This window comes from Colobus angolensis, unplaced genomic scaffold, assembly GCF_000951035.1.
Source record: "Colobus angolensis palliatus isolate OR3802 unplaced genomic scaffold, Cang.pa_1.0 Scaffold143, whole genome shotgun sequence".
Classification (NCBI taxonomy): Eukaryota; Metazoa; Chordata; class Mammalia; order Primates; family Cercopithecidae; genus Colobus; species Colobus angolensis.
This window is the reverse complement of record NW_012114522.1, coordinates 2,502,428-2,526,904: the sequence shown is the minus strand read 5'-3', so window position 1 is coordinate 2,526,904 and position 24,477 is coordinate 2,502,428. Positions and strand designations below refer to the sequence as shown.

General features: G+C 56.3%; 2 protein-coding genes across 2 annotated transcripts in view; one reads left to right on the top strand and one right to left on the bottom strand.

The window, feature by feature from the left end:
• SORCS2 (sortilin-related VPS10 domain containing receptor 2) overlaps positions 1-24,477 on the top strand; it is a gene marked incomplete at its 5' end in the record, with an annotated part of 563,000 nt that overhangs the window by 228,501 nt on the left and 310,022 nt on the right. The window lies entirely within an intron of this gene.
• On the bottom strand, positions 13,084-17,695 carry PSAPL1 (prosaposin-like 1). Its single transcript, XM_011935396.1, has 2 exons — positions 16,007-17,695; positions 13,084-15,976 (listed from the first exon to the last, which is right to left on the bottom strand). The coding sequence occupies exon 1, from the start codon at positions 17,605-17,607 to the stop codon at positions 16,042-16,044; it is 1,566 nt and encodes a 521-aa protein (XP_011790786.1). The 5' UTR covers positions 17,608-17,695; the 3' UTR covers positions 13,084-15,976; positions 16,007-16,041.

The following is a 24,477-nucleotide window of genomic DNA, read 5'->3' as shown; positions in this document are numbered from 1 at the left end:
AAGCAGCATCTGGGGATGGTGCCGGCGGCCGAGTGGCATGGAGGGCGAGCTGGACTTTTTGAGGTATGGTGCTCTTCTTATAAGGGTTCTTGTGGAGTGGCTAAGAGATGGCAGCACCAGGAAGCCCAAGTCCTGCCTTTCTTGGAGCCCTGCTTTTCCTGTCCACAAAATGGGAGCTGACAGGATTGCATGGGCCACTCTGGATGGAGTTTGCTTAGCACAGGGGCTAACACAGGCAGCAATTTTTATTATGCTGTGGATGTTAGTTTGGGGGTAAAAGCGAGTGTTTGTCTGAGTTTGGGAGAAGCATGGGCACCCTAATTCTGGAAGTCCCAGCTCTGCCATGTATGAGTGACCTTGGGCAAGTCCTTTGCTGTTTCTAGTCCTGTTCTCCCACCTTTAAAATGGGTCTGCTGAGATGAGGCAAAGGTGTTTTCTGAGCTCTTCAGTGACTAGGGGACCTGCTCTTCCCGGAACATGGCCCTTGGCCCCTATCACTACCCCTGACCCTGCTGGGCCTCGGCTTGCCCAGGCGTGCACTCTGTGGTCCCTGCATCAGGCTTCTCCCTCCTCTCCCATCTGCAGAAGATGCAGAGAGCTGAGTCACCCTTTTCAATTCAATGGGGAGTGAGAGGAGGAGGCCCCTGAGCCAGCCCCGGTAGGGATGGGGCAGCGAAGGCTCCCAGGGCGCGTGAAGGGTGAGGGGGAGCAGCCCCACCAAGGGGAACAAGTTTTCAGTTGATGCCACAGGAAAACATAAGAGTGAGCCAGCAGAAGGCTAGAGGGGCCCTGGGGGCAGTGGAGCTTCATGGCTGGTGTTGTCTGGTTCATCAGATGTTTATGAAGCACTTACCAGGCACTCGGCCTGTGTCAGGTGCCATCAGCCAGAGGCTCTTACCAGTTATGCTGTCACTTCTTCCTCCTTCTCCTCACCCCACCCACCTTCCCTTCCTCCTTGCCTTTTTTTCTGAGTTTTTCTGAGCACTCAGCACATTCTGGGTGTACCCTAGACTCTGGAGATTCAATGTTGAATGAGGCAGACACAGCCTCTGTCCCCATGGGGCTCACGTTCTAGCAGGGAGGCAGACAAGTCACCGGGTGATGTCCATTCAGTGACACGAGCTGTCTTGTAGGGAGGAAGTGCTGTGGAAGTGCACGGGATGCGGCAGCAATGCAGCCCCAGGGGTCAGGCTGGCTGGCCTGGGGGAAGGGCTCTCCCGCCAAGACTTCAGGATGAATCTAAGTCAGCCAACAGTTAGAGGGAGTATTTCAGAGCAGACCACCCACGCAAAGTCTGAGAAACTGACAATGGATAGGACATTAAGTGCAAGGTGGAGTTGGCGGGGTGCAGGACTGTGGGGGTCACAGAGGTCATTGTCTCCACTCCACGAGGACCCTTATAAAAATAGTGTCATGTCCCAAAAAGTCTAGTTCAGAAATTAGAGGTGCCAGAAGCTGTGCCCTTTGCAGGATGAACCATTGAAGGTGCAGTGATGGTGATATATCAGTTAGCTTTTGCTGCATAACAAATGACCCCCCCCCCGAGATTTGGGGTTTAAAGCAACAGCCATTCATTGAGCTTATGATTCTGTGAATGGGCAATGTGGGCTGGGCTCAGCTGGCTGGATATTCTGTTATTGACTGGGCTCCATCGTGCATCTGTAGTCAGCAGCCAGTTATCTTGGTACCTCTGTTTCTGAGGCTTGGCTGGCCTTTGCTTGGGGCAATGGGGAAGACTGGGCCACATGACTCTTATCCTCCAGCAGATTGGCCTGGGCTTATACACAGGGCACTTGGGCAGAGGTTCAAGAAAGAACGGCAGCACATAGGTCTCAAGGCATGGACTTGGAAGTCATGTAAGATCACTTCTGCAAATTTAATTTACCAAAGCAAATCACAAAGGTTGACCTTTATTCAAAAAGTGGGGGAAATAACTCCACTTATTAAAGGAAGGACCATTGCCAGTGAATATGGATACAGAGAGGGGATGAATTGCAGCCATTTTTTTCAACAGAGGTATTTGGTCTGGGGAAGAGAAGGTATGAGGTTAGTTCCCAACTGCTGAGTGCTTTCTGGGGTTCAGGAGACAGGCAGTGCCATGGGGTCCTGAGGGCAAAGCTAGGATCCAGGACTGCATCTGGAGAAGACCTTTCTACTGGGTGGAGGTCTCTCATGGGGTCTGGCTGGCCTTGGACACTGGAGGAACCAGGAAAGGCTGTGTGAGCCTTGGTGAGAGACACATGGCCGGAACTCAGGTGATAGAGAAAGGGTGGCCTCTGAGGTTGTGGCAATGGACCCCATATTGAATGGACCACATTCTCTGGTTGACTTTGCCCAATTCATGGGTTTTCATTTAAGCCTTTGCAGTCAGTGCTCCAGGCGTCCAATCCTCCGCCTATTTTCAAAGCTTTGCAATAAAGAGCCCATAATCTCTGGAGCGCATGGATTTCTTCCTGTGGAAGCTCATCAGTTTCTCAATTTTCCTCTGTAAACACTGGCGTTTTGAGTCAGCCTTCTTCCAGGGTGAGCTGGTGTCATCTGAACTGGAGATTGGCAAGCCCATCTCAGACAAACAGGCCTCCCTGCACTGGTCCAGGGACTTGGCTGAGACATGCTGGGTCTGCAGCAAAGTGTAGACTAGAAGCCAGATCTCTGGATCTAAGAGGCAGCAAGCTTTGTCAGGGTGGACTTGCTGCGATAGCATACAGCCCCAGTGATTCAGTGGCTTCCTAGGATGAAGTTTCTCACTTGGGCAGTGGTTCCATGTGGGTATTCCTAGCCAGGTGCTTCCTGGGCAGCTCTCCTCTGAGTAGTGTGATGCAGGAGCTCAGATTCCTTTCATCCTGTAACTCTACACACTCTTCTCCCGCTAACCAGGACCTGAGAGTCCTCTAGTATAGCAGGCAGGGGAGACAAGAGAGCATGGATTATACACAGAGGACTTCCAGCCATACTCTATTGGCCAGATCTCAGCCACTGGGCTGCTCCCATCTGCAAGGGAGGTTGGGAAATGTAGTCCACCGTGTGCCTGGGGGGCAAGGGTTTGGCTTGTGAACACCCAGCTGGCTCCAGTAGAAAATGGCCGCAGCAACACCACTTTGAAGTCAACAGACCTGAGTGCCAAGCGGGCTCTTCCATCTCCCATCTGGGGCTCTCTGGGCCCCAGAGTCCCCATCTGTAAAATGGGCACAGTGATATTCCCCACCTTGCAGGTTTGTGGGAGCCTTGGATGAGATCAAGCAGTGGAAGCACCAAGCCATATCCTGGCTGGGCACAGGCCCCGGGCCCGGGAGAGCTCGCTGAGACTCCGAGAGTGTCCAGGGCTCAGGTCCAGTTGGCACAGCAGGCCAGAAGACTTGTGGGGGCACTGAAGAGGTTCTGGAAGCTTCTTTCATATCCAGCTGGAGGCAGACCTCATGGGACGCAGGAAGGCAGGGGGTTTGGTGTGGCCACGGAAGGGGGTTTGGTGTCACTGGAGGGGCTGCACACCTTACCTGCTTGTCCTCTTTTCTGACCCCACTGAGCCCATTGCCTCCCCTGAGCCCCGGGCCCCATCTTGCAAGCTAGGGCAGTGGCAGTTACATCCCTGGGGAGGACTCTGGGATTCAGGACCCATGTGGTCCTGAGGCCGCTTCTCAGACCTTATCCACCATGCACCAGCAGCCAGCCCACCTGCCACCATCACAAGCTGGAGCCCGCACAGCATGCATGATGCCACTCAAAGATCAAGTAGGTTCTCGGCTTGATGCAGAGCCTCCTGCTTGCCTCCTTCGCCCACCTATCTCCTCTGCCTGCTGTTGCAGGGGACAGCAGGGTGCCCAGTGCCCCACTCAGCACATACAGATGTTTGCTATCACCGTGTTTGGTTCTGTTCTCCTTCTTGGAGATGGAGCCCCAGGCCTGGTTCCCAGTTCTCTCTTAGGTTCTCAGGGACCCTAGGGCTGTTTCGCTCCATCCCTTGCCCACACAGTGTTTGCGTTTAAACTTCTGCTTGGGTCTCCAGCACAAGCTGTTGGCTGAAGGCCCAGGGAAGGCACTGGGCTCTGCAGTGAGTCAGAGGGGGCACCCCATCTGGGTCATCTGGTGCACCATGCCATGCGTTTCCCATGAGAGTACCTGTTCCCACAGCTTCTCCTGTGTCTCCTGTCTGCTCTAGAGAGAGTGCATGAGAGATCTGAGTTCCAGTCCTGGCTCTGCCTGTTGTTTACTGTGTGGCCTTAGGGAAGTGACTTTCCCCTTCTGAGCCTGGTTTACTCCATCTGTGATAACAGTGTTGCCTGGGCTGCTTGGTCCTGCGGTAATGGATGTAAAACACAGAGCCCAGGCCTGGCTTCTAGCCAGTACCAGGGAATATTCGCCATCATGGTTCATGGTCATTCTTTAGCAGCACTGTACTTCTTGACAATGGGAATGTGAGGGGTAAGGTTCTTGCCCACATCCCCCCGTAACTCCCTTTGTGCGTCTCCAAAGCCAAAGCCTGGCCTCCCTCTCCAGCGGCTCTGGGTACAGGGAGTGACTGTACACAGGCCCGGCCCTGGGGTCTGGAGCCTCCGCTGGCTCTGTGAGACGGCCACTGCAGCCCCTCTCTGGTCTCCCTGCCTCTGCTTTGGCCTCCTCCGGTCTGGAGGGCTCCTGTCATTGAGGCCTCCTGCCTGCCACCTTGCAAATGAAATCCACTGGGCTTGTAGGAGAGGGAGAGCAGTGGCTGGGGCAGGGCTGGGCATCACGCTCCCTCCCCTATGGTCGACCTTGAGGCGCTTACTTCCCTTGCCGACCCCCAACTCCTCATTTGTGAACGGAAGTGGGAGGGGTTGGACCAAACCAGTGCATTCCAGCCTGGTCGGTGCCCCCTTTGCTACTTTTCCGCCATGAGCCCTGCATTTTGGAAAACCAAGTCCACCACCTTGTACGAGTTAGTCATCACCCACCTAACGTGGTCAGACACACCACCGGGGTTCAGCATGTCCGAACCTGAGTCTCCATCACTATCCGTCCTCTGACCTTCTCCTGTCACCGCCCTCTTGAGTGGACCACCTGGGCTGCTTTATCTCAGAGCCCAGCTCGGTCTCCTCGGGCCATGCCCTTCTCTGGGACAAGGGGCACCCAGGCTGGGGGAATGTGCTCCCCAGAGCCTGAAGCCTCCTCTAGGTCCTGGATGCCCTACCCACTTCTACAGCCTGGGCAGACCCCTCCCCTGGCTTTCCTTTCCATGGACACTGCCCATGGGCCCACGATGGCTGTCTAGGGAGGGAGGTGTGTGGACCGGGCTGGGGTCCACACTCAAGTTTGAGGTCCCCTGCAGTGCAGGTCAGAGCTGGGGGCAGAGGTGGGGTGGCCCCAGGCCTCCTTAGTGCTCCTGCCCTAATTCCCTTATGTGTGAGTGCTGGGCCAGGTCGCCATCCAGGCCATCTCTCAGACCCATACACTCCTTAGTGTCTCCCTCATCTTATCCATCTGCAATTCCTCCAGGATGTCCTGGAACAGGGACCTCCTCTCCCATCCTGTGGCACCGCCGTCTCTCCCCTGGACGCCACAAGCCGGGTCTCCCTGTGCCTGCCCTTGGCCCTGAGAGTCCATTCCAACACCAAAGTGAACTTTCAGAGAGCACAGAGGCCTCGTCACTGCCTGCTGATAATGAACCCAGGGCTTCTTAGCACACCGGGAGGTCCATGCAGCCCCCAGGGCACCCCATGGGGATCTGCAGACCACGGCCCCTCTCCATGGCCGGTTCTCTAATGGCCCCAGTATGTACTGGCCCCAGCACCTGCCATTCCTCCCCCATCCCCCGCCCGTCTCTCCACTTCCCAGCCTTCACCCAGCTCATCCCTCCTGGGGAACTGCTCCTGATCTGCTGGCTCTGATTCCTCAGATGCCAGCAGAAGGCCACCTCCTCCGAGTCACTCCCCTCACCCATCCACTGTAGGGTGCCCTCCCCGTTGGAGGCTCTGGCTCCGTGCTGTTTTCTCTTCATCGCACTGATCATAACCGCCCAGGACTTAAATGCATTATTGATGATGATACTATTTTAATGCAGTTTCCTGTTAGAACATTATGATTGTTATTATTTCTTTATCTGTGGCCTGTGTGTCTGCTCCATTAGGTGACAGGCTCGGAGCAGCATCCCTGGCTGTGTGGTTTGCTGTTGGATTCCAGTGCCTAGAGCCCTCCCATGGAGCAGAAAGCAGGGGCCGGAGGTTTTTGCTTTTTAGAGACAGGATCTCACTCTGTCGCCCAGGCTGGAGTGCAGTGATGCTTATAACTCATTGGAGGCTCGAACTCCTGGCCCCAAGCAGTGCTCCCATCCCAGCCTCCCTAAGTGCTGGCTTTACAGGTGTGCACCACCACGCCCAGCTGAGACTGGACATTTCATTTGGCCTGTCTGAGATGCTGGCCTGCGATCACTTTTTGGAGGACAGGTCAGTTTCGTGCCTGGGACCAGCCCTACCCTGGCCTAGCACCTGGCGTGAGTCGGTGGTCAGGGAGACCCAGGCTGCCCCGTGGTGATCTCTGGGGTGGATGACTTTCTTGGGCTTGTTTCTTTAGAAACAGTGGTGTGCTGGTGAATGTCGAACAAACAGCACTCCAGGAAAAACAAACAAACAAACAAACAAAAAAGAAAACAGCAGCACTGATTTGTAATGTTGGCCAGTTTTCGTGGTGTAAGTTCTCCCCCCGTGGCGGCCAGCGTCAAGCTGCCCGAGTGACACCATCACATGTGGCGTTGGGAAGAGGCACGCTCCTCTCTCCTCAGCACGGGCCCCGGCATGCAGTGGCTTAGGAGGATGGCAGGGCGCTCCATGTCCTGGCATCTGTGGGTCTGTGCACGGCTGGGAGATGTCACTTGCCAGCGGAGAGTGGGATGTTGCCAGCTTTTCCCAGGACCTTGGCCCCTGGCCCGTCAGCCTGGGTCTCACATTGTTCCTGGCCATGTGTGAGGAGCGGGTGGTGGGACAGAGCTGCAGGCTTGACCCAGCGTGGGGGCTCTGCCATCGTTAGCTGTGTGATGCTGGGCAAGCTCTAAGCCCCCTCAGCCTCTGTTTCCTCGTCTGAAGGGTAGGGCGGCGTGGTCATTATAGATCCTTCAGGAAACCCCATGATGGCAGGCAGCGGCGGGCAGGAAGGACTGGCAAACTCTGTCTCCAGCCTGGGCTCTCTGGGCCTGAGCTCTGTGTGACCGTGGAAACATCCCATTGTCCCTCTGGTATCACTGCCTCTGTCCACCCAGTGTGGACACTGTGACCGGCCTCTTGGCTATAAAATCCGGGTCCACACAGTCCTCTGAATTGGGGAGGAAATGGAGGCTTGGATAGATCTAGAGGCTGTCCAAAGTCACCCAGTGTGTGGGTAGCAGAGCCCTCCTCTTTGCCGCTCCTCACCTCATGGCGGCAGGAGCACCCCCTCTGCTAACGTGATGTGGGATCCCCGCCCTCCACGGGGCTCACAGCAGCTTCCCAGCCCAGAGACCCTGTGCCAGGGCTCTCAGCAGGACAGAGCAGGGAGGGTGTGTGGGCAGCGTGCTGGGCGTTCTGCATGGGAGACCTCCTTAAGCCCTCCCTACCATGCCTTCAGCACACACAGACCCCCACCTGCCCAAGGAAGGCTGCCCAGTCTGTGTGTTTTGGGACCTGCCCTAAAATCGAGGCTTGAGGGATGCTGGACCTACCCAGGGCCCGGCACCACCTCCCGAGGGGCAGGCACTCTGCTCCCCGGACACTGGCGTGGGTGCTGCGTCCCGGAGGGCTGCGGGGTCAGCAGAAAGGCGGAATGGATCCCCGGCCTTCTGTGACCTTGCCCCATCTGTGGGCCCAGCTCAGGGACACAAGATGTTGGTGCAGTTCCGAGAGGTGCCGGATTCCACAGGCTACAGGGGCACCTCCTCCCTCCTGCTCTCTCCAGCCTCTCACAACCCAGAGCCTCAGATCCTCCCACACCAGAATCTGCTAGGAACAGCACACCATGCAGGGGCCTCCATTTTCGGTTTTGCTGAATGCCCCAAATCTCTGACCCTTGATTGCTGTGGGGTGACCCTGGGCTCCGGAGACCCCAGGACTGGCCTGTGTGGCCTTCGGCAAGCACCTGCTCTCTGTCTCCACAGCCACAGCCTGGGCAAGAGACGTCCCCTTGAGATGAGATGACCCCGATAAAGGGCCTTTGCCTGTGGAAGGCGCCTTCGCTTCTGCTGTCCTGGTTTCGGTTTCCCGCATGTCCTGGGAATGTCAGTCTGAGAAACTGGTTTGGGAGTGGCGAGACTTTCCCTTCATTTTGCAGTTACTCCCACTGTCCTAAATAGATGATACCTAACCCCTCCCAGATTAGGAACCTGACACCTGAGTGACTCTGCTCCCTTCCTGGGTCTCACAAAGAAACGTCAGCGGCTTCTGAGCCATCAAATGGTTGTCAGGAGGCCCAGGCGCCAAATCACCCTCATTTTACAGCAGGAAATTCAAGGCCTGCAGAGGGCCCAGCTGAGTCTTCCGGTGGGTTTGGTTTGGCCCAGCCCGCAGTGGACCAAGCTGTCAGCATTTAGCAATTGCGAGTTCTTGCATGAGCAGCCTGGGGTCCCCACCTCACTAGAGAAACGAGGAAGGGGCGGCGGCAGGCCAGCATTCTCGTGGGGCCTTGAAGTCCCCCCTGAGGCAGGGACGGCCCACCGGATGGGTTCTAGGCTCTGCCTCATCCACACTTCCGGGCCCTGGGACTCTGAGTTTGTGCCCCGATCTAGTCCAGCCTCTTCTGGTTACAGAAGGGAAAGTGAGGCACGAAGGCGTCATGATCCAGTCCTGGGGAGTTAGACCCGGAGCACGGGTCTCGGGAGGGCCGGCCCCTGGGTCTTCTCCCCCGGGGCGCAGGTGTGGAAGGTGTCGTGGTGTTCGTTCTCCATCGCTTGCTGTCCGTCAGCATGTGTCCTTCAGAAACAGACGTACTCACAAGGCTGCCCCGTGGCTGCGGACCCAGAGGAGAAGGCGGGGAGGGCTGGAGCGGCGGGCCAGGGCCTGTGTTTTACTTCAGGGGGAAAGCCCTGGGTCTGCTGTTCCTGAGACATTTTTTCCCAACCTCAATGAGTGGCCCATCGGATCCCGGGGCTGGTAGCTGTGAGCCAGGGGAGGCCCCAGGACGGCCTTGCTGGTTTTACAGGCCAGGGAGACCATGCAGCTCTTGAAGAGGCCTTCCCAGCACACAGTGCCCTGCTGAGGGTGGCTCCTGGGGGCCCGTTACTAAGAACCATATTGCAAAGTGTCGTAGGCCAGGTGTGGCTCCCACTTGTAATCCCAATACTTCGGGACGCTGAAGCAGGAGGATTGGTTGAAGCCAGGAATTTGAGACCAGCCTGAGCAACACAGCAAGACCCTCCAGCATTCTTCCTCGGCTGGAAGCTCAGGGAGGGTTGATGTCGTCAGCCTGGTGGGAATAGCACATGTACTGGGTGTCTTGTATGTGCCGGGCCCTGGGGTGTGCTCAGTGCGGTCACCTCATTTCCTCCCTGGACACACTCACGAGAGAGGGGACCTTTACCATCTGTGTGTCCTTATGAGGTGCCTGAGGCTGTGGGCTGGTCAGTCGCCGGCTGGCCCAGGGTCACACAGGTAGCGAGTGGTGAGGCAAGGCCCTCCCGCCCCGGCGGTGAAGCCCGTGCTTCTCTGCATTACTGTCTGGCCTCCCAGAATCCACATCTGTTCCGGCAATGCCCAGTTGTGCTGAGTGGGGCCTGCACCCGGATAACAGTGGGGGACGTGTTTTGGAGCGATGGGGCTCTGGGACAGGCTACCTGGGGGCAGCTATAGAGGCTGGGCCCCTCCCCGCAAGGAAGGGGTCAGTGGTGAAGGGTGCAGGGGAAGTGTGCTGCTTCCATCCAGCACTCGCCTGCCCTCAGCCATGGCCTGCCAGGGCGACAGCCTGGATCTGGAGAGTTGAGATGTGCTGGGGAGAATCCTGGCACAGCCGGAACTCCAAGGTAGCATTAATGGCAGCATATCTACTACGGATGCATGGAGGGTGACCTAGGGGGCCTCTCGGTAGGAGAAGAACAAAGTCTTGTGTGGCTGGACTCGGGCTCTTGGAGGGCTTTGAGTCACTGAATGTGGCTGTTTTTACCCCTTCCCTTTATTTGGAGCCAGACCCTAAATGTGATCTAAGCATGGTCCTGGGGCCTCGGGCAAGAGCTCCATCCCTCCCTGGGCTGCAGAGGTTTGGAAAGAGAGGGGGGCCTCCTGTCCCCGACTTCACTCCTGAGCTTCAGCAGTGGGAGGATGGGCCAGAGCGCCTGACGGGGACGGGACGAGACAGTGGCAGGGGCCGAGGAGCTGGGGTGCGCCTGGGACTCGGAGCGTGCCTCCTCCTGCCTGTGGCGGCTGACCATCTGTTAGTGCGTTCTTGGGTTGCTATAAGGAAACGCCCGAGTCTGGGTTTCACTGGTTATGCAGGACACCCCAGGAGGTGGGGAGCTGGGGTCTGTCTCGCGTGAGCCTCGGGAAGCTTCTAGTCATGGCGGAAGGTAACGAGGGAGCAGGAGTGTCATATGGAGAGAGGGGGCAAGAGAGTGAGAGGCAGATCTCACGTGAACTGAGGGAGGACTCATTCATCACCAGGGGATGGCATGGAGAGCCATTCCCGAGGGCCCCACCCCCACATCCCACACCCCCTCACCAGACCCCACTGCAACGCTGGGAATCACGTTTCAACATGAGCTTTGGAGGGGGCAGGCGCCCGAACCATATCACCACCCCTGAGGGCGGAGGGATGGAGGTTGAGATGCAGCCAGAGGGCGGGAATAGGCTCACCCACCTGGGGTCTGCTGTGTGGGCTCTTCTGGGGGCACGCATCTCCCTGGGTTTCCACACCCAGGCCCCATCCAGCCATCATCATCTGTGGGTCCTGGGGTGGGCCCATCTGCCCGTGCCTTCGCCTGGACCGTGGAGGACAGCCTTGTTTGGCACAGCGTCCCTGGGGCGGCTGCTGGAACCGAGCAGAACGGATTCATCTTCATTTATTGAAATATGGGTTCCGTATCATATAACTGGAAGGTATGGCCACGGCTAGGCCTTCTGAGAAACATGCGACCCCAGGGCGGCATCAGCACAAAGGGCAGACCAGAGGGCTGCAGGTGGTCCTAGGAGAATCAGTGCTCATTCGCTCTCGCCCTGCTCATGGAGCCTGTTCTATGCTGGGCTCTGTCTTGGTGACAGGACTGTGGCGGAGACCACTGAAGTGAACTCCTGCCTCCTGCAACTCGCATTCCAAGGGAAGCCAGGCCACAGCCAGATAGCTGAGTAGAGTCAGCTCTGGGGCCGAGGGCAGTGAGGGCAGCAGAGAGGAAGACAAGTGTGGAGTGGTGGGAACAGCAGGTGGGGGCCGGAGGTGATGCTGAACAGAGTTCTGCAGGGAAGGCCTGAACTGCAAGAGGGACTGAGAGGCGCATGTCTAGGGCCAAGCAAAGGCCCCGGGGTGGGCCTGAGGGGTATGCGAGGCCGGGGTGGCTGGAGAGGAAGGAGCAAGGGGAGGGGCTGGGCTGCGCCCGGGTGGGGTCCATCCAGCTGACAGTGCCGCAGGGTTGGTAAGGGCCTCAGCTTGTATCTGCTTTTATTGGGAGTTGAGGAGGTTGTGAGCTGGCCTGCACTTAGATTTTGTCAAGATCACGGCTGTGATGAGACTAGACAGGAGAGGGCGGTGGGGCGGTGGGGTGTGGGAGCCCGGACCCCAGGAAGGCACCTCTTCGCCAGTCTGAGTGAGCCGAGTGGCTGGCTCACAGGGTGTGTCCGCTAGCAGGATTCGTTGTCACTGTAACCTGGTAACTATGCTGCTGGATAGGCATGTGGGGCTGCTGTGACCATTTCACAGATGAGGAAATTGAGGAGAAGAGAATGCAAGAGTTGGTTCAGGGGTGGCAGAGTTGGTGACTTTTGACCTGGCACAGAACCATCTACATTGAGGCACATGCGTGCATGTGTGCATGAGGTCGGGCCTGCACACCCCCTGCCTAGGGCATTGGGGAAGGTGCCTTGTGACATCACGAGGCCCCTGCGGCATGGCTGGAGTTGAGCATGAGCTTCCTAGGTGCCGCTGTATTCCACCGCAGCTCCCCAGAGACGTGGCTGGGGGCTCACAGCAGCTGGACGTCCCTGCAGCCCTGCGCACGCTCAGGGCCTTGGCATCAGCATTTGACTAATTTACCAGGTCCCATCGCCTCTTCCACTCTAAGGGTATTTGGTGAGGGAGACATGCAGAAAACAGCAGCAGGGAGTGGTTATGGTACTCTGGGAAAGTGAATCTGCCTTACCCGACCTGGAAATCACAGTGTAACTTAAAGATCTGCAAAAATGTAACAGTGAAAATGTATTTTAAGAGACGAGCTGGAAAAACAGAAAAGACAGAGGTGTGGTGGAAGGACGTGCCTGGCAAAGCCCCTTCCTCTGTGCAGGCACCCAGCAGGCCCCTTCCACAGGGCACCCTCAGTCCTGCGGAGGAACCCGGGGAGGTGGGGTCACCCTGGTTAGGGATGAGGACTCTAAACGAAGGCCACAGAGTGGTGGGATCAGGACTTACACATGGATGCCTTGTGTGTCGCGGGTGTGAGGACAGAGAACACAGGCCCTGAGCCTGCTGCTCCCTCCACTTACTGGCTGTGTGGCCTTGGGCAAGTTACTTCTCCAGCTTCAGCATCCACCTCTGAGGAATAGAATAAGAATAGTCTCTGTCTCACGGTGGCTGTGGGGTGAGGGAGCATGAGTGAAGCCAGCATAGCTCCTGGAGCCATGCCCGGCAGGCTGGCAACCCCCGTCCGGTGCACAGGGGCCACTGTCCTGGGCCCTGTGGTGCATGGCACTCAGGTGTGCTGGGGAAGCTTTTCCAGGCCCGCTTCTCGTTGTAAGGAATAGGATTTAAAGTTCATCCCAGGAGGTGAAAGTGGGGGAGGGAGCGTGGACAGCATGGGCGGTCCCTGACGTGCCCCTCCTGGGCTCAGGGCTCACTGTTCCCACATTGAAGGTGGCTGTGCCCACGGACTGCTCTTCCATGCTTTCCAGGAGAGCCCTGAGTTTGTATAAATTATTCACCAAAAAAAAAAAAAAAAAAAAAGAGAGAACATCATTGGGTGTATTTGTATCTGGTTTGAAGTTTCTAGCAACACATCACTTCTAAGAAAAGCCCCAAGCCAAAAACAAAAAAAACTCCTCCAGACCACCAAACCCTTTTCCCGGCTGCCCCAGCCCCTCTGCACCCTGGTGTGGCTGAGAAAGCACGAGGGGCAGCATCTGTAGGTGTTCTGGGGCGTCCCAGGTCTCTGCCTCATGACAGCATCTGAAGAATGCCTGGCGTGTGTCTGGCTGAAGGCGCAGGTACCTGCCCAGCTCTGGCAGCCCGGCGGGAGCCCTCTCCCCCCTCCCAGGCAGAGACGCTCCTCTGCGTGGTGCAGTCACCGCCTCTGGGAGATCCATGCTCAACATCTGTCTTGATTTCCCATCCTTGTTGGGATGGGTCTTCCAAACTGCTAGGCCCAGTAGGGCTAGCTGCTCTTCTCCTGGGCTGACATCTCCTCTCCCACAGCCGGGCAGTTACAGGGCCTTCTCCTGAAAAGCCTTTTCCAGTCTGAACGCAGTGGCTATGGAGTCATTTGGATGGACTCCTTAAGCCTCAGTCTCAGTGCTGAATGGCGGTGCTGCTGTCAGCACCAGCGGGCCTGTCCCTTGCTCCTCTTGCCTCTCTGCCTTTAGCCCCCAAGGCAGCCACCCCGCACAGACCCTTGCAGAGCACCTCTTGTGTTCTGGGCTTGGTGCCGGGCACAAGGGATGGAGGTGACTGGGACCCTGCCACTTTGGTGGCGGATGAGTGAGTGGAGGGGTCAGAGGGCCCCTGTGGGGCTGGGGCAGGGCCATGCTCATGACCCGGGTGTGCAGCTGGGTCTGTGGGGTCATGGCCAGTGAGCTCGGTTCATCATGGGCAGCCATCTAGTGGGGACGCATTTGGTCAGTGGGTCTGTGGGAGGAGCTGGTACCCGGGCCTGGGGGGTGGGTGGGGAAGAGGGTGTGGAGCCAGCTCACCCTGACCACCCGCCATAGGTAGCTCTGGGGTGGGGGCAGGTGCGCTGAGCTGGGCCACCTGGCAGGTGTAGCGCTTGCCCTCTCCCAGCCTCTCCCAGGTGACCTGTTGGGGGATTTCAGGTCATGTCGCACACATCCTCCCAACTCACAGCCAAGCCAGAGGAGGGCCTGCGGCTCCATCCTGTCCCAGAGGGTGTGTCCGGCTGGGACACCAACCAGCAGACAGACCAAGAGCTTCTGGGACTGCTCCTGGAGAGGGTGGATGGTCTCAGGGGAAGAGGCAGATACTGAGGCCCACAACTTCAGGCCCTCTGTTTTGGAGTCCGGTGCACATCTGCCTTCCCATGGCCCATCCGGTGGCCAGGCATGACCGCCACCCCTTGCTGGCCTCATCTTTTGTGGGACTGCCCAGTGGGCCCAGGCCTGCTTAGCCAACAGGGGCCACTTTTGAGGCATCCAGAATCTCAGGCCAAGTGTGCCTGTGTTCCTGGGGCGGTGGCCCAGGCCTGGGACGTTTATTTAAGAGCTCGGGTGTAGCCTCTTGGAAAACAGTACCCGCTCACATCCTGTCCATCCAGGCCTGGCTTACCTCTTGCTCAAGAGGAGAATTAATCCATGGGCCTCAGGTGAAATGCCAGCTTCCTCCCCCGGGACTCATGTGTGCGGCTCCCAGATGTGTGAGCACCTGCTGTGCGTGGGTGCTGGGCCAGCTGCAAGGACACGGCAGGCTCATGCCCAGGGACTCCCCTGGAGGGGGCACAGTGTCTTAGGGGGGCCACACAGCAGGAGCAGAAACCTCAGGAGCACTTGAACCCAGCTGGAAGCCCCCAGAGGCTTTCTGCCAGAGGGGGCACTGGGGCGAGGTGGAGGCACCAGGGCAAAGTAGGGGCTGTTGTAGCAGCTCTGGGACCTGCGCCTTCCCTGAAAATAAAAACGCGGCACACAGCATTTGGTGAACGCTTGTGGTTTATACAGCACTTGCACAGCCAGATTCTCCTGGGTGCCCCGCTGGCCCCCTGAGATGGGTTTTCTGGTCCCAGCAGACTTATGAATGCTGGTCGCAGGGGGAAGGGGCTCCAGAACATTTCTGTGAATTGTCTCAACATTCTTGTGAGGCAGGTATGATCATCCCCATTCTACAGATTAGAAAACTGAGGCTCAGACAGCTGGCGGGCTGTGATCACTGTCTTTGCCCTTGCTGCTCGATACCCCGGTGGTCAACCCAGACTCCTCCGGCTTCTCCTGGCGGCTTTTGCCTGGCATGTTTTGCTCTCCTGATTTTGAGCACACCCCAAGATTTTCCTTCTGCTCATTACCAGGGCAGTGGAGGGTCTGGGGTACAAGGAGAGAGAGGCACGCTGTGGTGGCCGAGACATGGGGAAGACTGCTCCGAAGCCCAGCAGCCCTTGGAGAATGTGGCCAAAGTCCCAGACCTCCCCCAAGAAAAGTCCAGGGATGGGTGTCTCTCACACACACCTTTGGCAGCCATCCCCAGGGACTCCAGGTTGAGAAGCTCTGGCCTGAGCCACCCCCAGCTGTTGACAAGAGGTAACGACCCCACTAGTGACAGGCCCTCCATGCCTCCATCTGCCTCTGCCTTTACTCACCCCGGCCATGACCCCAGCCTGGCTCACAGCCGGACGTCCATCCAGCAGAAGGTAAAGGGGCACCCGAGGCCATGGGCAGGCTCTCATGGAACCACCGGCAGCATCACAGCCTTGGAGATGAAGGGGCAGCCTTGGCTGGGTCGAGGAACAGGGCACATGAGTTTGCTCTGGTCCAGTAAAGATGCTTTCGAGGCAGCGCAGTTGTTAAAGAGAGAGGCCTTCGGGGTCAGGAATACCTGGCTTTGAACTTCAACTCTGCTCCTTCCCAGCCTTCCTCCTCAGAGCCTCAGTTTTTCATTTGTGAGATGGGGATGAGAAAGCACCCACCTCATGGGGCTCCTGTGGGGTACAGGAACCTCCTGGGGCCTGGCTAGCAGGCTCTGGGTCTCTGGAGGCCACGGTCATGCGTGTTCCCCGGCGTGGAGGGGCGTCTCTTTCCATACGTGCTTCTGGCAGTGTTGCACAGTGTTGCACAACTTGGCGGCCTCCTGGCTTCTGCACCAGAAGCTTGGGCCCAGGGCACACTGGTCAGTGCCCAGCAGTGGGGTCCTGGGGCCATGGCAGGCCCCCACCTTCTTGCACACAGCCACAGGGTCCACCATGTCCTTGAGACTCTCAATGAGCACAGGCTCATACTGGGTGACGAAGTGCTTGCACTGGATCATATAGGGCAGCGGCAGGATGCTGCAGGCACCCTTGAAGCCCATCAGGATGTCTCGCTTGGTGCTCTTGCTCTCAAGGTTGTGGGAGGACACCATGAGCAGCCTCTTGCAACCATTGCAGAAGCTGCCCTGGTTCTCCGTGTCCCACTCTGGGGATGGCACGACTGCATAGGCGTCAGGGAGTGCCCGGGACCGCCTCCGGTTGCCACACAGACGGATGAACTTGCACACCTTATCTGGGGTGATTTTGGCCACAAGCTGCACCAAGGAGGAGCTGTAGGTGTCCACCAAGATGATGCACTCCTTCCTGATAGAGACAGGCATTACCGAGCACACGCGCTCCAGGGCATGGGTGATCATGAGCTCAGAGCTGTTGGACATGAGCCAGTGATCCAGCTTCTGCACCACGCTCATGCACACCTCACAGGTCACGCCGGCCTTCATCTGCATCTCACTCTGTTTCCTTGGCAACCCCAGCTCCAGGGAGGGGACTCCGTCCATGGCCACTACTTGAGTCAAGCGGGCAGGTGCCCCTAGCTCCTCACAGAATCCTCCCTTCCCACAGAGCTCCCGCGCGGGGAGAAGGCTCAGTGCTTGCTCAGCAGGGACAAAAAACTGACGGAGGTAGTTCTTGCAGAGGACAGCCAGGCCAGGCCCCAAGGACTCACACTGCTCCTGGATGTTCAAGTCTGCCAAGGTCAGGTTGGACCGGACAGCCTCCTGGAGTCGGTAGACCTGCCGTACACAGTCTTGGCACAGAGCTCCTTCAGGCACCTGGGGAGGGTGGAACCTAAGGGGCCCATTGGCCATGAATGGAGCCACAGCCTCAGAGGTGTCCCCTTTGGAGAGTGGCCCCAGGGTGGCCAGGTGCCTCTGCAGCGGCTCACAGAGGCTGAGCGCTGTGCACACCTGTGCCGGGGCGCTGTCCGGGTCCCCGTGGAGCATGCTCAGGATGGCTGAACTGTGGGCATCCACCATCCACTTGCATCTGGCTGAAGACTCCTGGCTAGGGAGCCACTCACAGGTCTTCATCACCAGAGCCAGGATGTCAGACTCCGTGGCGTCCGGGTTCAGCCCATTGCCAGCGGCAGCTGCTATGTCCTGGCACACGTCGCAGGGCAGAGACTTCATGGTGGGTTTGTTCCATACGGCCCCTTGGCAGTACCCCACGGCCCCGCACCTGGCAGCTGCCTGCAGATCCTGGCACCACACCGTGGAGCCCTTTGCACACTCCTGGGGGCCTGAGGTGGGGCTGGCCCTGGTGGCCCCCAGGAGGCTGGGAAGGAGGAGCAGGGCACACAGCATGCTGCCCAGGGACTCTCCGGCTCCAGAGCACCCAGCAGTGGCTGCTGCTATAAACCCGGCTCTCCTGCCTGGCCCCAGAGGAGGTACAGAAGGGCGGCCCCACCTCCTGGCCACTCCCACAGCCTGACTCACACCCTGTGCCTGGGGGTCCCTGGCCTCTTGGCCTTTGCTCTTGCAGTGCCCGGAACACTATCCCTCCTCTCTTTTCCCTTGGATAAGACAAACTCTTACCTGTTTTCCGAGCCTAGTTGATATGTGAATGAAGCTCAGCTCCTAGGAGACCCTCCTGGCTCCCGGGCTGCGTCCCCGCCTCCCCCTGCTGCAGTAGTTCCTGGGGTTCCCTTCCCCGTGGCTCACTGTCCTCTCCTGACTTGTTTGTGTGGCCTGGGTCCTCTCCTGGAATGTGACGCCTCTCGAGGAGTCTCTGCCCCCATTCTGGGACGCACAGAAAGGGATCCTCTGCTTTCTATTTGCTGAAGATTGAGTGATGCCAATGACTGGCCACCCGCTGGATGCCACTGTTTTCTAATGTGGCCTCAGGGCCATGTGCCCAGCTGGGGTTCTGCCCCTGGCTGTGGCACCCACTGGCTGTGCTGTTCGAGGAGTTCGTCTCTTTGAGCTTCAGGTCTTCACCTGTGCAGTGGGAGAGCTGTGGACCTCACTGCCACGCCACAAAAGCCACTTGCAAACCCAGGTCCTGAGCCCAGCCGGTTTTTTCATTCTAGAAATATCAATCAAAGGTTGAGTGTGGGCTGGTCCGTGGTAGGTGTGGATTAAATGTTTGTTGAAGGCACACACACACAAAAGGTGTTTGTTGCATTTCTGTGTCATCTGTTATCTTATCTTTTTCTTCTTCCTCAGTTTTTAAAATAGTTCTTAGGCGAGAGAGTCAGCTAGGTGAGCACACACACACGCTTTGTGTCAGGTCCTGTTCATTAAATGGAGAATTCTGGAGTCAGCCTCACCTCTGGCCTAATTGCCACACAGTCAAGGAGTGGGTAGGCCAGAGGTTTGATGGCAGGGGCTCCCCTGGCCCCCCATGTGGGTGTCCTCAGCTCAGCTTCCTGGGCTTGAGTGCTCCATAGGAACACACTTCCCAGTTATGTGGGTCAGGCAGCCAGGCCTGAAATTGCAGCAGCCACTCATGAGGAATGCAGTAGTGCAGGGTGCTTCCCGCCAGCCCTCCTGCTGGGTGCAGGGGTCAGGAAGAGAAGACGGAAAATAGGATTTACTGAGTTCTTGCAGTGACTTCCAAGGACTCTGGTTGCTGGGGACCAGTGGAGGGGACGGTCTTAGGGAACAGGTGAGTCTGGGTGTGCTTAGCTGCAGGGTGGCCGCTGGCCAGCACCTCCAGGTCATACCCCAGGTGGGGCTGGAGACGTACGTGGGTGTCCTTATCTAGACTTGACTCAGCCAAGCGCGTGTTGATGCGTTTCTACAGGCTTATGGTGGGCCTGCCATTCATTCAGTCCATCAGCTGACATTTCCAGGGCACCCACTCACATCCCACCAGGACTTTGGGCACCAGGCTGAAGCAAACAGAAGGCCCTGCCCCTTGGCGTGAACACAGCTGCATGCCAGACTTCCTGCGAGTCCCTCCAGACCCAGCCCCCACTGCGCTGTCTTGGTCTCTTGCACTGAGGGGGTGCCACCTAGGAGGCCAGAATGTCCTCCTCATCCTGACATTCCTTGAGCCCAGCACAACACTCCGATAATGAAGGGCTTCTTGGCTCAGCATTGTCTTTGTAAGATTGACCCACGCTGCTGTGTTTATCTGTAGAGCCCACATTCTTGTCTCTGGGTAGAATTCCACTGGGCAGGTGGAATGCCCCACTGGGTCCTGGGTGTGTATTAATTAGGTCAGTGCACCACTACGGCGGATTTGTCTACTCTACCCTTGATTGGCCTTTGGGCCAGTTCCACTGGGAAGCTAGCAGGAGTAATGCTGCCCCGAACGCTTCTGTGTATGTCTTGGATGCACACGTGTCTTCCCTTCTCTGTTGGGTATTACCGGGGAGCGGCACGGATTGGGCATGCGTAGTGTGTGTGTGCTGAGCAGATACTGCTGGATTGCTTTCCAAAGTGGTTGTGCCCGTTCCCACTCCCCTCAGCAGCATTTGAGGAATTCCGATTGCTCCATGTCTGTTTTGTTTCGGGGAGTGGGGTGTTTTCCAACACCAACGACCGATTCTTACAGACGCCAACTGGGTGCCCTGTAATTGCTTTCAGTTCTGACACCAACTACCCGGAGTTAGCAAAGGCCCCACAGGTTAAGGGTTCAGCCCCCACTTTAGAAGCTATAATTACAGGTCCAAGGTTGGCACCTGTACTTTGGATGAAGTGGCTATAAATTGGGGTCCTGCAACCCCCTCCTCGGGTTTGGTAGTTCTCTAGGGTGGCTCACAGAATTCAGGAGGCCCTTTGCTTACATTTCTTATTTATCATGAAAGATATGACTCAGGAGGCCATGCACAAGGCAAGGACTAGGGGCCAGGGTACAGGACTCCCACACCCTCTGGGTGTGCCACCCTCCTCACGCCCCCATGTGTTCACCAACTAGGAAGCTCATCAAACCTCATTGTCCAAGATTTTCCAGTGTTTAATCTCCAGCAGCCCCCACCCCTTCCCAGAGGCCAGGGGGTGGCGCTGGACATTCCAGTCCTCGGGTGGCTTGGTCTTTCTGGTGACCAGCCCCATCAGAGGCCATCTAGGGACCCCACCCTAGGTCACCTCATTAGCATAAACTCAGGTGTAGTCAGAGGGGGCCATTATGAATAACAAAATACACTTCTGTCACTCAGCAAATTCCAAGAGTTGGAGCTCTGTGCTAGAAAGTGGGGACAAAACCAAACACATTCATTTTAATATGGGGTGGGGGGGATGATGCTGGATTACTTAATGACGGCTGCAAGAACGGTGCAAGGCACTCCCAAGTACCTTTTCCCAGACGCACCTGCCCCACTTGCTTCGAGGTTCTCACTGCTCCTCCCTCCTTTCCTCTCACCTGTCTGTCCACCTATCTAGCCACCTACCTGTCGGTCCACACACGTATATATTTGCACATATTTGTTCTTATAACCTTTGAGCGTAGGTGGAGACATTGTATCTCTTTACCCCAGTTACTTTGGTGCCTATTTCCTAAGGACCAGGACATTCTCTCATAACCAGGGTGCATTTATGAAAATAAAGAACTGTAGTGTGGTTACAATACTAGAATTTAACCCACAGCGCAGTTCAGCTTTACCAGCAGCCCTAGTGCTGCCCCATGTGGCATTGATTTCCCAGGTCTAGCCCCAGTCCAGGCACCCTGGTCATGGTGCCTCAGTGGCCTTCCATTGAGAGCTGATGGCAACTTTGTTTTCTTTTGTAGCACTGGGGAACCAGCTGGTTATTTTGTAGAATGTCCCTCCCTGCAGGTCTGGCTGGGCTTTCCTCATGACCAGACCCTGGTCATGCCATTGTATGGGGAGGCATTGTTGATTTATCAACATGCATGATCTTTGATCACTTGGAGAAGATATACCAGTTTCCTTCTCTGTAAAGTTATTTCCTGCTTGTAATTAATAAGCGACATTTAGAAAGGCACCTTGAAAATATGTAACGATCTTATTCCTCATGAAATGTTTATGCATGTATTTGAACACCTGCCCATCATTTTCTAGCCCTGTCTTCCTTCTATATTAATTAGTTTGTATTCTTTTGTGAATAAAAAAGCTTTATCTCCCCTTCCTCTCTCCTTCCTTCTGTTCCCTTCTCCTCCCTCCCTCCCTGCCTCTCTTTTTCCTTCCTTCCTCTTTCCTTTTTTCTTTTTTAAGACTCAGAATTATTTTTTACTTTATTTCTTTAAGTTTATTTAGTAGACTATAACCCAACACACCTGTCCCACTTGCTTCGAGGTTCTCACCACCCCTCCTTCCTTTCCTCTCACCTGTCCACCTACCTAGCCACCTACCCAACTGTTCCTACACATGTATATATTTGCACATACTTTTTTTATATCATTCATTGCTTTTGATGCCAAAATTGTCCCAGATGTGATCTATGGGAATCCCCTCAGGCATCGTTCTTTGGCACTTCCGTACTTTCCGGCACAAGACATATCCCAGGCTCATCTTTTACATTCCTTGAACCAGCCGTGGAATCAGCCTGTTCTCCAGGGATCTTGGTGTTTAGAAACCAATATCTGGATATGAAATGTGCTCATTGCTCCTGTGCTGTCACGCCTTTTAGGCCCTCTGAGTGAAAACCTTACCTCTTCCTGACATGGGGTGAAAGAGGAAGGAAGGAGGGACGGTGTGCACAGGGAGAAATATAGAAACATGCACAGACATAGAAACAATATATATATACACACACATGCACACACACACGTGTGTATGTAACATATTCATCCATCCATCTTCACAAGACTACGAGTTCACACTGATACTTCCAACACTCAGGGCGGTGTAACTCCCCTGCCCAACAGCGAGAGGTTTGGCTCCCATGATCTTTAACCTATTTACCCCTTACTGAACCCTAGAATATAACCAAGCCATTTTAGAAACACCACTGTGAAATGCAAACCCTGCTAACTAGAGCTCTTGCTTGCTACACATTTCTCTTTATTCTGTTGAGATAAATTTCACATACAGCTAAATGCACACATCTTCACACACCTGCAGAACGCACACCCCCATCAAGGGGCAGAATGGTCCCGCATGCTCCTTCCCAGTTACTCGTCAATGAGAGCAAACACTTTTCTTCCACAGATTAATTTTGCCTGTTCTTGAACCTCGTATTGGTGGAGTTGAACAGGAGGGAAAGGATGTCCTCTGTGCCTGCCTCTTTCGCTTGATGTTATGAGACCCAGGCATGTTGTTCCTATGACTACAGGCTGTTCCTTCACCTTGCTGGGCGGTGCTTCATTGTGTGGCTTTCCCACACTCTGTTCATCCACCCTGAGCTGGCGTGGAGTGGTTTCCAGTTTGGTGTTCTTCAAACATGGCTGCTCCGAACAACTTGGTGACGTCGGATGGTGTGCAGAATGTTTCTGTAGGGTGTGTACCTGTGCGGGCAGGTGGGTGTGTGCTGCGCAGATTCCCCAGGACTCCTCCGAAGTGGCCATACCAGCTGCTGTCACCTACCCATGTTGCTGGTGCTGGTTGCTGCATGTGGCTCTGATTTCACCCCTTCAGAAAATGCAGAGAATGGTATCATAGACATTCATCCTCCACCCACACTTTAACAAATGCTACCATTGGCTGTATATATATATATATATATATATATTTTTTTTTTTTTGTAAACCCCATTTGTTTCAAAAAGCTACATGCAAGGTATTCGCGTTTTCTCCCCAAGTAAAGATGAGCCTTGCTGCAATGGAGTTAGGGAGGGTGGGAAGAGGCCGTCTTGTGGGTAAGACCCTGACCTGTAACCTGGGGCCAGGAAGGAGGGAACAAAGAAGGGGGCTTCCTCCCCAAATAAGTGTTCTGAGGGGACAGAACCTGCTTGTGGCTTGCTTTATGGAGAGGCATCTTTCAGAGAGAATAAGGGAGGCTTTGATGCTGACCAAGGGAGAGCGTGAATGGGAACAACATGCTTACCTCCGATTTCTGAGGCTTTGGCCCTTTCACCCCCATTTCACCATTGGCCCTTGTGGTCCTGCCATGCAGAAGGGAAGGGTTACCCTGCGTACACAGTGCCATGTGCTACTGTTCCTCTCTCTGAATGAGGAGATGCAGGGTAACAGAGTTGCCTCCTTCTCCTAAAGCCCAGAGGGGCTTGTCCAGCCTGCTGTGGAACTTGGGACCCAGATAGCGCGACCTTCCCTGCCCTCTATCCCCTCTACCTGGTCACCAGCTGCTGTCACTTGCTCCCTGCCCACTCCCATGCTTCCTCTCCTCCCCTCTGCCCTTCCCAAGTCTCCTGGGTGACCCTCTTGTCCCTCTCTGGGGCCCAGCTTCATTGCCCGGCCATGTGGGGCCTCAAAGGTGGGAATCACGGGTCACTCATTTCACAAACACTTTCCAAGCCCTGCTGTGAACTGCGGGGTGGGGGCTGCTGGGCACTAGGGGCTCGGTGGGGATGAAGATAGATGAGGAGTGGCTCTTTGGGGTGGGGAGACAGACCATGAACGAGTGAACATGAAGTGACCACTCAAATGGCAGGCAGAAGGGAGTTCCGTGGGGTGAGACCATGGGGGAAGGTGGAGATTTGGGGAGAGGTGGCACTATCGGTCCCTGGGAAGCAGGTGTGAGCTCAGCACAGGGATTAAGTGGGTACCCAGGGGAAAGCACCCCAGGAGGGGGACTCACCAAGGGCAAAGGCCCCAGTGTGGGCACAAACTGCTAATTGAGTAGCACGGATGTGGCATGGGGTGGATGTAGGTGGAGGGGAGGGTCGGAGGGCAGGTGAAGAGTGAGGCTGGAAGGAGTTGTTGGCTGCTTCTGGGAAGGTGGAGGTGACATTTCCCAAATACCGCCTTTGTGAAAGCTGGAAAGAGTCACACCCCAGGTGAGGGGCAGCCTGAGGCCAGGGTCGGGGCTGCTTCCAGGTGAGCACCAGTTGTGGGAAAGGCACTGCACACAGAGGCCTGCTCCTGCCTGGCAGAGCTGGGCAGCAAGTGGGGGCAGCCTGACGAGCTGGGTGAGGGTGGCTGGAGGCTAAGTGGGAGGCCCTGACTCATACGCGAGCCGAGTGTGGGTGCTGAGGGCTGGGCAGGGTGCAGGGGAGGTGCAGGCTGGCAGGAGAGGGAAGCGCCCTTGCCACAGTCCCTTCCTAGTCAGAGATTTGAGAAGCCAGGGAAGGGTAGAGCCTGGGAGCTGCCCAGCCCAGATCACCATCCACCCCCTCCCCCAGCCCAGATCACCCTCCACCTCCTCCCCCAGC